Source organism: Nansenia antarctica, assembly GCF_963989245.1.
Source record: "Nansenia antarctica genome assembly, chromosome: 1".
Taxonomy (NCBI): domain Eukaryota; kingdom Metazoa; phylum Chordata; class Actinopteri; order Argentiniformes; family Microstomatidae; genus Nansenia; species Nansenia antarctica.
In genome coordinates this window covers 114602003-114617124 of record NC_137674.1, presented here as the reverse complement: position 1 = coordinate 114617124, position 15122 = coordinate 114602003, and the positions used below count along the sequence as shown (strand labels likewise).

General features: G+C 50.9%; 1 protein-coding gene across 1 annotated transcript in view; it reads left to right on the top strand.

Moving 5' to 3' along the window:
• The window catches only part of abca7 (ATP-binding cassette, sub-family A (ABC1), member 7), a gene marked incomplete at its 3' end in the record, with an annotated part of 109576 nt that overhangs the window by 672 nt on the left and 93782 nt on the right, over positions 1-15122 (top strand). Inside the window, 4 exon segments of the mRNA XM_080530532.1 lie at positions 2178-2319; positions 7517-7647; positions 11209-11330; positions 11548-11742. Coding sequence (XP_080386658.1) covers positions 2178-2319; positions 7517-7647; positions 11209-11330; positions 11548-11742 — 590 coding nt within the window.

Below are 15122 nucleotides of genomic sequence, written 5' to 3'. Positions count from 1 at the left end.
TGTGAGTCACTCTCACCCTCCTTACAAACAGAGACAATGTGAGTCACTCTCACCCTCCTTACAAACAGAGACAATGTGAGTCACTCTCACCCTCCTTACAAACAGAGACAATGTGAGTCACTCTCACCCTCCTTACAAACAGAGACAATGTGAGTCACTCTCACCCTCCTTACAAACAGAGACAATGTGCGTCACTCTCACCCTCCTTACAAACAGAGACAATGTGAGTCACTCTCACCCTCCTTACAAACAGAGACAATGTGAGTCACTCTCACCCTCCTTACAAACAGAGACAATGTGAGTCACTCTCACCCTCCTTACAAACAGAGACAATGTGAGTCACTCTCACCCTCCTTACAAACAGAGACAATGTGAGTCACTCTCACCCTCCTTACAAACAGAGACAATGTGAGTCACTCTCACCCTCCTTACAAACAGAGACAATGTGAGTCACTCTCACCCTCCTTACAAACAGAGACAATGTGAGTCACTCTCACCCTCCTTACAAACAGAGACAATGTGAGTCACTCTCACCCTCCTTACAAACAGAGACAATGTGAGTCACTCTCACCCTCCTTACAAACAGAGACAATGTGAGTCACTCTCACCCTCCTTACAAACAGAGACAATGTGAGTCACTCTCACCCTCCTTACAAACAGAGACAATGTGAGTGCTGCTTTCCATTACTGCCCCAGCGTTTACACTGCCCCCCCCATGATCAACCAACTACTTTGATAAGCTGATTAGCCTGGTGAGAGGGGTTCTACCCTGGTGAGAGGGGTTCTACCCTGGTGAGAGAGGTTCTACCCTGGTGAGAGGGGTTCTACCCTGGTGAGAGGGGTTCTACCCTGGTGAGAGGGGTTCTACCCTGGTGAGAGGGGTTCTACCCTGGTGAGAGGGGTTCTAGGTGAGAAGGGTTCTAGGTGAGAAGGGTTCTAGGTGAGAGGGGTTCTAGGTGAGAGGGGTTCTAGGTGAGAGGGGTTCTAGGTGAGAGGGGTTCTAGGTGAGAGGGGTTCTAGGTGTCAGTGGTTCTAGGTGAGAGGGGTTCTAGGTGAGAGGGGTTCTAGGTGAGAGGGGTTCTAGGTGAGAGGGGTTCTAGGTGAGAGGGGTTCTAGGTGAGAAGGGTTCTAGGTGAGAGGGGTTCTAGGTGTCAGTGGTTCTAGGTGAGAGGGGTTCTAGGTGAGAGGGGTTCTAGGTGAGAGGGGTTCTAGGTGAGAGGGGTTCTAGGTGAGAAGGGTTCTAGGTGAGAGGGGTTCTAGGTGTCAGTGGTTCTAGGTGAGAGGGGTTCTAGGTGAGAGGGGTTCTAGGTGAGAGGGGTTCTAGATGAGAGAGGTTCTAGGTGCCACCATGCTACTTTATCCAACCTGTTGTTTCTCGACCTTCCTGTCAAGCTCAGCCTGATCTACACCTGAGGACGTTTGTTGTGCCAACAGTGTTTCTGTCCAGCAGTGGGTGGATCTCCTAGCGTTAGCATCGTGTGTGTTCATGTCTGGTCGTGTTTAAGACCAGTTACAGTGTGAAGGGTACGATGTTTACTTGTCTCAGTCAGGAACAATCTACTGTAACAGTTCTGACCTCTGACCTCTGGGTGCAACTCAGGTCAACAAGCTGGGCTGCGATGTTCTCAGTCTCAGGCGCAGTCACTCAGTTAACACATCCTGGTCCTCTGTGGTCCTCTGTGTTCCTCTGTGGTCCTCTGTGTTCCTCTGTGGTCCTCTGTGGTCCTCTGTGTTCCTCTGTGGTCCTCTGTGTTCCTCTGTAGTCCTCCGTGGTCCTCTGTCCTCCTCTGTGTTCCTCTGTGGTCCTCTGTGTTCCTCTGTGTTCCTCTGTGGTCCTCTGTGTTCCTCTGTGGTCCTCTGTGGTCCTCTGTGGTCCTCTGTGTTCCTCTGTGGTCCTCTGTGGTCCTCTGTGGTCCTCTGTGGTCCTCTGTGGTCCTCTGTGTTCCTCTGTGGTCCTCTGTGTTCCTCTGTGGTCCTCTGTGGTCCTCTGTGGTCCTCTGTGGTCCTCTGTGGTCCTCTGTGGTCCTCTGTGGTCCTCTGTGGCTCAGCTGGTAGAGCATGGTGCTAACAACGCTTAGGTTGGGGGGTTCGATTCCCGCTGGCAGTGTAAATCACTTTGGATAAAAGCGTCATCTAAATGGTGTATATTATTAACTAACGTGTCTCTCTACTTCCAGGTCATTTCCCCAACAAAGCGCTCCCCTCCGCCGGCACCCTGCCGTGGATCCAGGGGATCGTCTGCAACATCAACAACCCCTGCTTCCACAGCGCCACGCCGGGGGAGACCCCGGGCCGCCTGGGCAACTTTGACGACTCCATGTGGGTACAGAAGCCTCAGGGCTCAGGAAGGGAGGGAGACGGGGTGTGTTGAGACAGACAGACAGGCAGACAGACAGACAGACAGACAGACAGACAGACAGGGGGGTACGGGGTGTGTTGAGACAGACAGACAGACAGACAGACAGACAGACAGACAGACAGGGTACGGGGTGTGTTGAGACAGACAGACAGACAGACAGACAGACAGACAGACAGACAGACAGGGGGGTACGGGGTGTGTTGAGACAGACAGACAGACAGACAGACAGACAGGGAGGCAGACAGACAGACAGACAGACAGACAGACAGGTAGACAGACAGACAGACAGACAGACAGACAGGCAGACAGACAGACAGACAGACAGACAGACAGACAGGAGGGTACGGGGTGTGTTGAGACAGACAGACAGACAGACAGACAGACAGGGAGGCAGACAGACAGACAGACAGACAGACAGACAGGTAGACAGACAGACAGACAGACAGACAGACAGACAGACAGACAGACAGACAGACAGACAGACAGACAGGGGGGGTACGGGGTGTGTTGAGACAGACAGACAGACAGACAGACAGACAGACAGACAGACAGGGAGGCAGACAGACAGACAGACAGACAGACAGACAGACAGGGGGGGTACGGGGTGTGTTGAGACAGACAGACAGACAGACAGACAGACAGACAGACAGACAGACAGACAGGGGGGTACTGGGTGTGTGGTTGCAAAGCAGAGGGTTGCGACTCATCTGATAAGATGATTGAAAGTAGAACCAGAATAGGACTCAAATTAGACTGAGTGCTGTTTGTGTGTCGTTTGTAAATGATGCTGCTGTAATGAGGATCGATCGATCGATAAAAACCCTCCGCAAATGTATCTTACCATCTCTGTTCTTCCTCGTCGCTGTTAGATTAGATCATCAACTGTGTTGTCGTTGCAGATGAGAATAGAACAGAGAGTTCTGACTGACTGACTGAGACCAAGACATCTAACTAGATCAGTGGTTCTCAACCCTCTCCTCTGGGACCCCCAGGGGAACCCCCAGAGGCTGTGTCTCAGGAGGTAGAGGCTGTGTCTCAGGAGGTAGAGGCTGTGTCTCAGGAGGTAGAGGCTGTGTCTCAGGAGGTAGAGGCTGTGTCTCAGGAGGTAGTGGCTGTGTCTCAGGAGGTAGAGGCTGTGTCTCAGGGGGTAGAGGCTGTGTCTCAGGAGGTAGAGGCCGTGTCTCAGGAGGTAGAGGCTGTGTCTCAGGAGGTAGAGGCTGTGTCTCAGGAGGTAAACGCTGTGTCTCAGGAGGTAGAGGCTGTCTCAGGAGGTAGAGGCTGTGTCTCAGGAGGTAGAGGCTGTGTCTCAGGACCTAGAGGCTGTGTCTCAGTAGGTAGAGGCTGTGTCTCAGGAGGTAGAGGCTGTGTCTCAGGAGGTAGAGGCTGTGTCTCAGGAGCTAGAGGCTGTGTCTCAGGAGGTAGAGGCTGTGTCTCAGGAGGTAAACGCTGTGTCTCAGGAGGTAGAGGCTGTCTCAGGAGGTAGAGGCTGTGTCTCAGGAGGTAGAGGCTGTGTCTCAGGAGGTAGAGGTTGTGTCTCAGGAGGTAGAGGCTGTGTCTCAGGAGGTAGAGGCTGTGTCTCAGGAGGTAGAGGCTGTGTCTTAGGAGGTAGAGGCTGTGTCTCAGGACCTAGAGGCTGTGTCTCAGTAGGTAGAGGCTGTGTCTCAGGAGGTAGAGGCTGTGTCTCAGGAGCTAGAGGCTGTGTCTCAGGAGGTAGAGGCTGTGTCTCAGGAGGTAGAGGCTGTGTCTCAGGAGGTAGAGGCTGTGTCTCAGGAGGTAGAGGCTGTGTCTCAGGAGGTAGAAGCTGTGTCTCAGGAGGTAGAGGCTGTGTCTCAGGAGGTAGAGGCTGTGTCTCAGGAGGTAGAGGCTGTGGCTCAGGAGGTAGAGGCTGTGTCTCAGTAGGTAGAGGCTGTGTCTCAGGAGGTAGAGGCTGTGTCTCAGGAGGTAGAGGTTGTGTCTCAGGAGGTAGAGGCTGTGTCTCAGGAGGTAGAGGCTGTGTCTCAGGAGGTAGAGGTTGTGTCTCAGGAGGTAGAGGCTGTGTCTCAGGAGGTAGAGGCTGTGTCTCAGGAGGTAGAGGCTGTGTCTCAGGAGGTAGAGGCTGTGTCTCAGGAGGTAGAGGCTGTGTCTCAGGAGGTAGAGGCTGTGTCTCAGGAGGTAGAGGCTGTGGCTCAGGAGGTAGAGGCTGTGGCTCAGGAGGTAGAGGCTGTGTCTCAGGAGGTAGAGGCTGTGTCTCAGGAGGTAGAGGCTGGTGGAGGTAGAGGCTGTGTCTCAGGAGGTAGAGGCTGTGTCTCAGGAGGTAGAGGCTGTGTCTCAGGAGGTAGAGGCTGTGTCTCAGGAGGTAGAGGCTGTGTCTCAGGAGGTAGAGGCTGTGTCTCAGGAGGTAGAGGCTGTGTCTCAGGAGGTAGAGGCTGTGTCTCAGGAGGTGGAGGTTGTGTCTCAGGAGGTGGAGGTTGTGTCTCAGGAGGTAGAGGCTGTGTCTCAGGAGGTAGAGGTTGTGTCTCAGGAGGTAGAGGCTGTGTCTCAGGAGGTAGAGGCTGTGGCTCAGGAGGTAGAGGCTGTGTCTCAGGAGGTAGAGGCTGTGTCTCAGGAGGTAGAGGCTGTGTCTCAGGAGGTAGAGGCTGTGTCTCAGGAGGTAGAGTCTGTGTCTCAGGAGGTGGAGGTTGTGTCTCAGGAGGTGGAGGTTGTGTCTCAGGAGGTAGAGGCTGTGTCTCAGGAGGTAGAGGCTGTGTCTCAGGAGGTAGAGGCTGTGTCTCAGGAGGTAGAGGTTGTGTCTCAGGAGGTAGAGGCTGTGTCTCAGGAGGTAGAGGCTGTGGCTCAGGAGGTAGAGGCTGTCTCAGGAGGTAGAGGCTGTGTCTCAGGAGGTAGAGGCTGTGTCTCAGGAGGTAGAGGCTGTGTCTCAGGACCTAGAGGCTGTGTCTCAGGAGGTAGAGGCTGTGTCTCAGCAGGTAGAGGCTGTGTCTCAGGAGGTAGAGGCTGTGTCTCAGGAGGTAGAGGCTGTGTCTCAGGAGGTAGAGGCTGTGTCTCAGGAGGTAGAGGCTGTGTCTCAGGAGGTAGAGGTTGTGTCTCAGGAGGTAGAGGCTGTGTCTCAGGAGGTAGAGGCTGTGTCTCAGGAGGAAGAGGTTGTGTCTCAGGAGGTAGAGGCTGTGTCTCAGGAGGTAGAGGCTGTGTCTCAGGAGGTAGAGGCTGTGTCTCAGGAGGTAGAGGCTGTGTCTCAGGAGGTAGAGGCTGTGGCTCAGGAGGTAGAGGCTGTGTCTCAGGAGGTAGAGGCTGTGTCTCAGGAGGTAGAGGCTGTGTCTCAGGAGGTAGAGGCTGTGTCTCAGTAGGTAGAGGCTGTGTCTCAGGAGGTAGAGGCTGTGGCTCAGGAGGTAGAGGTTGTGTCTCAGGAGGTAGAGGCTGTGTCTCAGGAGGTAGAGGCTGTGTCTCAGGAGGTAGAGGCTGTGTCTCAGGAGGTAGAGGCTGTGTCTCAGGAGGTAGAGGCTGTGTCTCAGGAGGGAGAGGCTGTGTCTCAGGAGGTAGAGGCTGTGTCTCAGGAGGTAGAGGCTGTGTCTCAGGAGGTAGAGGCTGTGTCTCAGGAGGTAGAGGTTGTGTCTCAGGAGGTAGAGGCTGTGTCTCAGGAGGTAGAGGCTGTGTCTCAGGAGGTAGAGGCTGTGTCTCAGGAGGTAGAGGCTGTGTCTCAGGAGGTAGAGGTTGTGTCTCAGGAGGTAGAGGCTGTGTCTCAGGAGGTAGAGGCTGTGTCTCAGGAGGTAGAGGCTGTGTCTCAGGAGGTAGAGGCTGTGTCTCAGGAGGTAGAGGCTGTGTCTCAGGAGGTAGAGGCTGTGTCTCAGGAGGTAGAGGCTATGTCTCAGGAGGTAGAGGCTGTGTCTCAGGAGGTAGAGGCTGTGTCTCAGGAGGTAGAGGCTGTGTCTCAGGAGGTAGAGGCTGTGTCTCAGGAGGTAGAGGCTGTGTCTCAGGAGGTAGAGGTTGTGTCTCAGGAGGTAGAGGCTGTGTCTCAGGAGGTAGAGGCTCTGTGTCTCAGGAGGTAGAGGCTGTGTCTCAGGAGGTAGAGGCTGTGTCTCAGGAGGTAGAGGCTATGTCTCAGGAGGTAGAGGCTGTGTCTCAGGAGGTAGAGGCTGTGTCTCAGGAGGTAGAGGCTGTGTCTCAGGAGGTAGAGGCTGTGTCTCAGGAGGTAGAGGCTGTGTCTCAGGAGGTAGAGGTTGTGTCTCAGGAGGTAGAGGCTGTGTCTCAGGAGGTAGAGGCTCTGTGTCTCAGGAGGTAGAGGCTGTGTCTCAGGAGGTAGAGGCTGTGTCTCAGGAGGTAGAGGTTGTGTCTCAGGAGGTAGAGGCTGTGTCTCAGGAGGTAGAGGCTGTGTCTCAGGAGGTAGAGGCTGTGTCTCAGGAGGTAGAGGCTGTGTCTCAGGAGGTAGAGGCTGTGTCTCAGGAGGTAGAGGCTGTGTCTCAGGAGGTAGAGGCTGTGTCTCAGGAGGTAGAGGCTGTGTCTCAGGAGGTAGAGGCTGTGTCTCAGGAGGTAGAGGCTGTGTCTCAGGAGGTAGAGGCTGTGTCTCAGTAGGTAGAGGCTGTGTCTCAGGAGGTAGAGGCTGTGTCTCAGGAGGTAGAGGCTGTGTCTCAGGAGGGAGAGGCTGTGTCTCAGGAGCTAGAGGCTGTGTCTCAGGAGCTAGAGGCTGTGTCTCAGGAGGTAGAGGCTGTGTCTCAGGAGGTAGAGGCTGTGTCTCAGGAGGTAGAGGCTGTGTCTCAGGAGGGAGAGGCTGTGTCTCAGGAGGTGGAGGCTGTGTCTCAGGAGGTAGAGGTTGGGTCTCAGTAGGTAGAGGCTGTGTCTCAGGAGGTAGAGGCTGTGTCTCAGGAGGTAGAGGCTGTGTCTCAGGAGGTAGAGCCGCCGTCTAATGATCGTAAGGTCGGCAGATCGGCGGTTCGAGCCCCGGCTGGCCACATGTCGAGGTGTCCTCGGGCAAGACACTGAACCCCAAATTGCTCCCAGTGAGCGGGCCGGCCGGCGCCTTGCATGGTAGCTTGGCCGCCATTGGTGTGTGAATGTGTGTGTGACTGGGTGAATGAGAGGCCGTTGTAAAGCGCTTTGGAATAAAGCCACTATATAAGTCAGTCTATATAAGTCAGTCTGTTTACCATTTACAGTTTGTGGGGGTTTGTCTGTTGTGTTTTGGGTCAGACTGTCTCGTCTCCTGGTGGACGTCCAGACCGTCCTCTCCTCCAGAACCATCCGGACCTCCGTGTTCTCCGGCCTGCAGGACCTCAGAGACGCTGTGCGGAGCCTGGCGGAGCGGCCCGGCGCCTGGCCCAGTACGTGTCGTTCATCCATCACCTTTACATCTGCATGTTTGGCATTCAGCAGACGCCTTTATCCCAATACTATATATTTAAGTATCTAGTCTAAGTAAGTAAGTAAGTGAATTATCTATCCGTGAGTCATCATAAGAAAAGGTAATCTACAGTATGCTGTGACCAGGGGCCACTGGCAGTCACAATGCTAGAAGAAGGAAGAACAACTTATCATTCATTCATCAATACATTAATATATCATTTCATTAATGTACCGAGGGGGGTAGTGGGGATGAGGAGGTCTTTAGGAGGGACAGTTAAGGTCTAGCTAGCCTGAAGAGATGGAGGTCTTTAGGAGGGACAGTTAAGGTCTAGCTAGCCTGAAGAGATGGAGGTCTTTAGGAGGGACAGTTAAGGTGTAGCCTGAAGAGATGGAGGTCTTTAGGAGGGACAGTTAAGATGCAGCCTGAAGAGATGGAGGACTTTAGGAGGGACAGTTAAGGTAGGTAGATGAAGAGATGCAGGTCTTTAGGAGGGACAGTTAAGGTGTTGCCTGAAGAGATGGAGGTCTTTAGGAGGGACAGTTAAGGTAGGTAGATGAAGAGATGGAGGTCTTTAGGAGGGACAGTTAAGGTGTAGTCTGAAGAGATGGAGGTCTTTAGGAGGGACAGTTAAGGTGTAGTCTGAAGAGATGGAGGTCTTCAGGAGGGACAGTTAAGATGTAGCCTGAAGAGATGGAGGTCTTTAGGAGGGACAGTTAAGGTGTAGCCTGAAGAGATGGAGGTCTTCAGGAGGGACAGTTAAGGTGTAGCCTGAAGAGATGGAGGTCTTCAGGAGGGACAGTTAAGGTGTAGCCTGAAGAGATGGAGGTCTTTAGGAGGGACAGTTAAGATGTAGCCTGAAGAGATGGAGGTCTTTAGGAGGGACAGTTAAGATGTAGCCTGAAGAGATGGAGGTCTTTAGGAGGGACAGTTAAGATGTAGCCTGAAGAGATGGAGGTCTTTAGGAGGGACAGTTAAGGTGTAGCCTGAAGAGATGGAGGTCTTCAGGAGGGACAGTTAAGGTGTAGCCTGAAGAGATGGAGGTCTTTAGGAGGGACAGTTAAGATGTAGCCTGAAGAGATGGAGGTCTTTAGGAGGGACAGTTGAGGTGTAGCCTGAAGAGATGGAGGTCTTTAGGAGGGACAGTTAAGGTGTAGCCTGAAGAGATGGAGGTCTTTAGGAGGGACAGTTAAGGTGTAGCCTGAAGAGATGGAGGTCTTTAGGAGGGACAGTTAAGGTGTAGCCTGAAGAGATGGAGGTCTTCAGGAGGGACAGTTAAGGTGTAGCCTGAAGAGATGGAGGTCTTTAGGAGGGACAGTTAAGATGTAGCCTGAAGAGATGGAGGTCTTTAGGAGGGACAGTTGAGGTGTAGCCTGAAGAGATGGAGGTCTTTAGGAGGGACAGTTAAGGTGTAGCCTGAAGAGATGGAGGTCTTTAGGAGGGACAGTTAAGGTGTAGCCTGAAGAGATGGAGGTCTTTAGGAGGGACAGTTAAGGTGTAGCCTGAAGAGATGGAGGTCTTTAGGAGGGACAGTTAAGGTGTAGCCTGAAGAGATGGAGGTCTTTAGGAGGGACAGTTAAGATGTAGCCTGAAGAGATGGAGGTCTTTAGGAGGGACAGTTAAGGTGTAGCCTGAAGAGATGGAGGTCTTCAGGAGGGACAGTTAAGGTGTAGCCTGAAGAGATGGAGGTCTTTAGGAGGGACAGTTAAGGTGTAGCCTGAAGAGATGGAGGTCTTTAGGAGGGACAGTTAAGGTAGGTAGATGAAGAGATGGAGGTCTTCAGTCTATAGACTGAGATGTAGGTGGCTCTCTTCGACGTTGATCCGTGAGTAGATGTTGTTGTTGTTGTTGTTGTTGTTGTTGTTGTTGTTGTGTTCAGGATGATGACCAGCTGCACTACTGAGTGTTGGTAGTCAATGAAAGGATCATGTCTGAACATCTGAACATGAACATTATTACTGATTCATGTTCATAAATGTTTATCTTATATGTGTATATGTTTGTGAATATGTGAATATGTTTTCTGTTTTTTTGCACCTTCGGAAGAGCCACTACAATTTCATTGTATAGGCAACTGTACAACGACAATAACGTCTATTCTATTCACACGTTTCCTTAGATGAGTTAGTAGGTGTGTTAGGTCTCAGTGGAAGGGTGGGGCTGTTGTGGGGGTTTATAGGTGTGGACGTGCGTGCTTCAAACAGGGAACGTTCCTAACATGAACACAGAACAGAGAGTACCAGATCACACACCAGCTCTTAGTGAGTTGTGGAGCAGCGTGTGAACGGTGTCAGGTGTCTGCGTGTGCTGATTGTTGCCCTGATTTCAGACACGTCATTGTAAGGCTCAGCTGGCAGGCTGAACAGTTTCCAGATACAATACCTACAGGACCTTCACAGATCCCTTGCTAGGCAGTGCTTAAGTTCATACAGGCAACATGAATGCATTTGCATCAATAACCCTGAGGGTAGATATACATACTGTATGTTGAACACCAAATGACAACGGTAGGGTGTTAGTGAGTAGTAGTGTTAGTGAGTAGTAGTGTTAATGAGTAGTAGTGTTAGTGAGACGTAGTGTTAGTGAGTAGTAGTGTTAGTGAGTAGTAGTGTTAGTGAGTAGTAGTATTAGTGAGTAGTAGTGTTAGTGAGTAGTAGTGTTAGTGAGTAGTAGTGTTAGTGAGTAGTAGTGTTAGTGAGTAGTAGTGTTAGTGAGTAGTAGTGTTAGTGAGTAGTAGTGTTAGTGAGTAGTAGTGTTAGTGAGTAGTAGTGTTAGTGAGTAGTAGTGTTAGTGAGTAGTAGTGTTAGTGAGTAGTAGTGTTAATGAGTAGTAGTGTTAGTGAGTAGTAGTATTAGTGAGTAGTAGTGTTAGTGAGTAGTAGTGTTAGTGAGTAGTAGTGTTAGTGAGTAGTAGTGTTAGTGAGTAGTAGTGTTAGTGAGTAGTAGTGTTAGTGAGTAGTAGTATTAGTGAGTAGTAGTGTTAGTGAGTAGTAGTGTTAGTGAGTAGTAGTGTTAGTGAGTAGTAGTATTAGTGAGTAGTAGTGTTAGTGAGTAGTAGTATTAGTGAGTAGTAGTGTTAGTGAGTAGTAGTGTTAGTGAGACGTAGTGTTAATGAGTAGTAGTGTTAGTGAGTAGTAGTATTAGTGAGTAGTAGTGTTAGTGAGTAGTAGTGTTAGTGAGACGTAGTGTTAGTGAGTAGTAGTGTTAGTGAGTAGTAGTGTTAGTGAGTAGTAGTGTTAGTGAGTAGTAGTGTTAGTGAGTAGTAGTGTTAGTGATGGTATTAGAGCTTCATCCTCTGAGCTTTCCCTATGGGTTTCAATATGGAAACATTATTATCGGAAAGCTTCCCAAACTTAGGGGTATTTTGCAACCCTGATGTACTGTCGCTTTGGATAAAAGCTGTCTGCTAAATGTCAACAATGTAACGTCAATGATGGTCTGTTATTGAAAGTACTAGCTACCTGAATACTGTGCAGGTAGAACCGGAGGAACCGCTGTATGCACGGCACGATATGATTGGTCCATGTTTGTGTCTGTCACAGACCTCCCTGTGGGAGAATACCTACGGGCCAATGAGAGCTTCTCCTCCTTCCTCCTGACCAATGGCAGCCTGTCTCCCTCGGCCCTGGACCAGCTGATGAGGGCCCGCCTCAACCTCCAGGTGGTAAGGAGCTGCAGAGCAACTGTCTGTCTGTCTGTCTGTCTGTCTGCCTGTCTGCCTGTCTGCCTGTCTGTCTATCTGTCTATCTGTCTGTCTGTCTGTCTGTCTGTGTGTCTGCCTGTCTGTGTGTCTGTCTGTCTGTCTATCTATCTATCTATCTATCTATCTATCTATCTATCTATCTATCTATCTATCTATCTATCCATCTGTCTACCTCCAGGTGTCTCTGGGTGGAGCGGGGGTGGTGCTGAGTGACATAGTGTGTAACTCCAGCCTGCTGGGTCAGTACCTGAGCGTGGATCAGCAGGAGAACCAGACAGACCTCCAGGCCCAGCTGTGTGCCGTCCCCCCTGCCACCCTGCAGCAGGCGGAGCAGCTGTTCCTCTCCCAGCTGGACGTCTCCAAGATCCTCACGGTCAGACCCGTCACACATCATCACACATACGACTTGTTCGTTCCCTCGTCGCTGTATTCAACGCCAAAACCAGAATGAACGACCCCACAACGCAGATTTGTAGCAATCCGGTGCTTCCTCAAACTGCTGCCATGTTCTCAACTCCGCTCGCCACGAACAAACATCTGAGCAAGAAGCAGCTGCGTTCCAGATCAACTCCACCTCCGACTTTCAATGAAACAGGATAGACCGAGAAACCGACATTCAGGAGAACCGTACGGTTCAATATAAAACCGAGCATATGTGTCAGCATCTGAGGCCTGCTCAGAACATTAATATTCATGTAACAGCAAACGTAGTTAATGCTCCATTCCTCTCTGAGAGTCTGAATGCTGTTCTGAATCCAGGACTTACAGTTAGACACTTAGTACACCACTCTGCCGGTTCTCAACAGAACGTACTGTAGGTCACTGCTGGTGTCTGTTGAAGCTTCCCTTATAGGCTAACGGATGCGTCGTGTCTCCCAACCACCAGCTGCTGTGGTACTCAGCTGTTACATCAGCCTCTTAGCAGCGAACAGTCTGCCTCTCATTCAGCTGTTACATCAGCCTCTTAGCAGCGAACAGTCTGCCTCTCATTCAGCTGTTACATCAGCCTCTTAGCAGCGAACAGTCTGCCTCTCATTCAGCTGTTACATCAGCCTCTTAGCAGCGAACAGTCTGCCTCTCATTCAGCTGTTACATCAGCCTCTTAGCAGCGAACAGTCTGCCTCTCATTCAGCTGTTCCATCAGCCTCTTAGCAGCGAACAGTCTGCCTCTCATTCAGCTGTTACATCAGCCTCTTAGCAGCGAACAGTCTGCCTCTCATTCAGCTCTGCTGTGGTACTCAGCTGTTACATCAGCCTCTTAGCAGCGAACAGTCTGCCTCTCATTCAGCCACTCAGCTGTTACATCAGCCTCTTAGCAGCGAACAGTCTGCCTCTCATTCAGCTGTTACATCAGCCTCTTAGCAGCGAACAGTCTGCCTCTCATTCAGCTGTTACATCAGCCTCTTAGCAGCGAACAGTCTGCCTCTCATTCAGCTGTTCCATCAGCCTCTTAGCAGCGAACAGTCTGCCTCTCATTCAGCTGTTCCATCAGCCTCTTAGCAGCGAACAGTCTGCCTCTCATTCAGCCTCTTAGCAGCGAACAGTCTGCCTCTCATTCAGCTGTTCCATCAGCCTCTCAGCAGCGAACAGTCTGCCTCTCATTCAGCCTCTTAGCAGCGAACAGTCTGCCTCTCATTCAGCCTCTTAGCAGCGAACAGTCAGCCTCTCATTCAGCTGTTACATCAGCCTCTTAGCAGCGAACAGTCTGCCTCTCATTCAGCTGTTACATCAGCCTCTTAGCAGCGAACAGTCTGCCTCTCATTCAGCTGTTCCATCAGCCTCTTAGCAGCGAACAGTCTGCCTCTCATTCAGCCTGTTACATCAGCCTCTTAGCAGCGAACAGTCTGCCTCTCATTCAGCCTGTTACATCAGCCTCTTAGCAGCGAACAGTCTGCCTCTCATTCAGCCTGTTACATCAGCCTCTTAGCAGCGAACAGTCTGCCTCTTAGCAGCGAACAGTCTGCCTCTCCAGCCTCTTAGCAGCGAACAGTCTGCCTCTCATTCAGCCTGTTACATCAGCCTCTTAGCAGCGAACAGTCTGCCTCTCATTCAGCCTGTTACATCAGCCTCTTAGCAGCGAACAGTCTGCCTCTTAGCAGCGAACAGTCTGCCTCTCCAGCCTCTTAGCAGCGAACAGTCAGCCTCTCATTCAGCTGTTCCATCAGCCTCTTAGCAGCGAACAGTCAGCCTCTCATTCAGCTGTTCCATCAGCCTCTTAGCAGCGAACAGTCAGCCTCTCATTCAGCTGTTACATCAGCCTCTTAGCAGCGAACAGTCAGCCTCTCATTCAGCTGTTCCATCAGCCTCTTAGCAGCGAACAGTCAGCCTCTCATTCAGCTGTTCCATCAGCCTCTTAGCAGCGAACAGTCAGCCTCTCATTCAGCTGTTACATCAGCCTCTTAGCAGCGAACAGTCAGCCTCTCATTCAGCTGTTACATCAGCCTCTTAGCAGCGAACAGTCTGCCTCTCATTCAGCTCTGCTGTGGTACTCAGCTGTTCCATCAGCCTCTTAGCAGCGAACAGTCTGCCTCTCATTCAGCCTCTTAGCAGCGAACAGTCTGCCTCTCATTCAGCCTCTTAGCAGCGAACAGTCTGCCTCTCATTCAGCCTCTTAGCAGCGAACAGTCAGCCTCTCATTCAGCCTCTTAGCAGCGAACAGTCTGCCTCTCATTCAGCTGTTCCATCAGCCTCTTAGCAGCGAACAGTCTGCCTCTCATTCAGCCACAAAAGGCTGTTCAGTTACAGGAGCTCCGCTGTAGCGGATATAAACTCCTAAGTCTGAGTTGGGAAATTAATGGAGTCTCTCTAATGTTGTCTGACGAAATAATATGTGGAGTGCGAGTTGCTTGTTAAGATCTGTCATCTATTTCCATTATTGGATTGGATATTAGATTGTATTACATCATTCATATATTTTGGCAGCTATTGATAGAGGCATGCGCTGCTCACAAATGTTTTATACTGTAAAGGAGAAAGTTGGTCAGAATCTGAAATGATTTAGTAAATCTAGTATGTAATTTAATACATTTCTACAGTCGTATTAACTGGCGCTAGAGTCTCACTGCGCACATACAAGAGCCTCTCCATTCATGGAGGTTTAAATTGTGGCAAAACAGGAACTTTAGGCCCGTAAGTGGCATAGCACACTAAGGCATGCAATATCATTACAAGGTCCCTGGTTCGATTCCGGCCATCGACATATCTTGCATGTCACCCCCCTCTCACCCATCCTTCCTGTCAGTCTCTACTGTCTCTATCCTCCTCTCTCTCTCTCACCCATCCTTCCTGTCAATCTCTACTGTCTCTATCCTCCTCTCTCTCTCACCCATCCTTCCTGTCAATCTCTACTGTCTCTATCCTCCTCTCTCTCACCCATCCTTCCTGTCAATCTCTACTGTCTCTATCCTCCTCTCTCTCTCTCTCACCCATCCTTCCTGTCAGTCTCTACTGTCTCTATCCTCCTCTCTCTCTCTCTCACCCATCCTTCCTGTCAATCTCTACTGTCTCTATCCTCCTCTCTCTCTCTCTCACCCATCCTTCCTGTCAATCTCTACTGTCTCTATCCTCCTCTCTCTCTCTCTCACCCATCCTTCCTGTCAATCTCTACTGTCTCTATCCTCCTCTCTCTCTCTCTCACCCATCCTTCCTGTCAATCTCTACTGTCTCTATCCTCCTCTCTCTCTCTCTCTCTCTCTCTCACCCATCCTTCCTGTCAGTCTCTACTGTCTCTATCCTCCTCTCTCTCTCACCCAT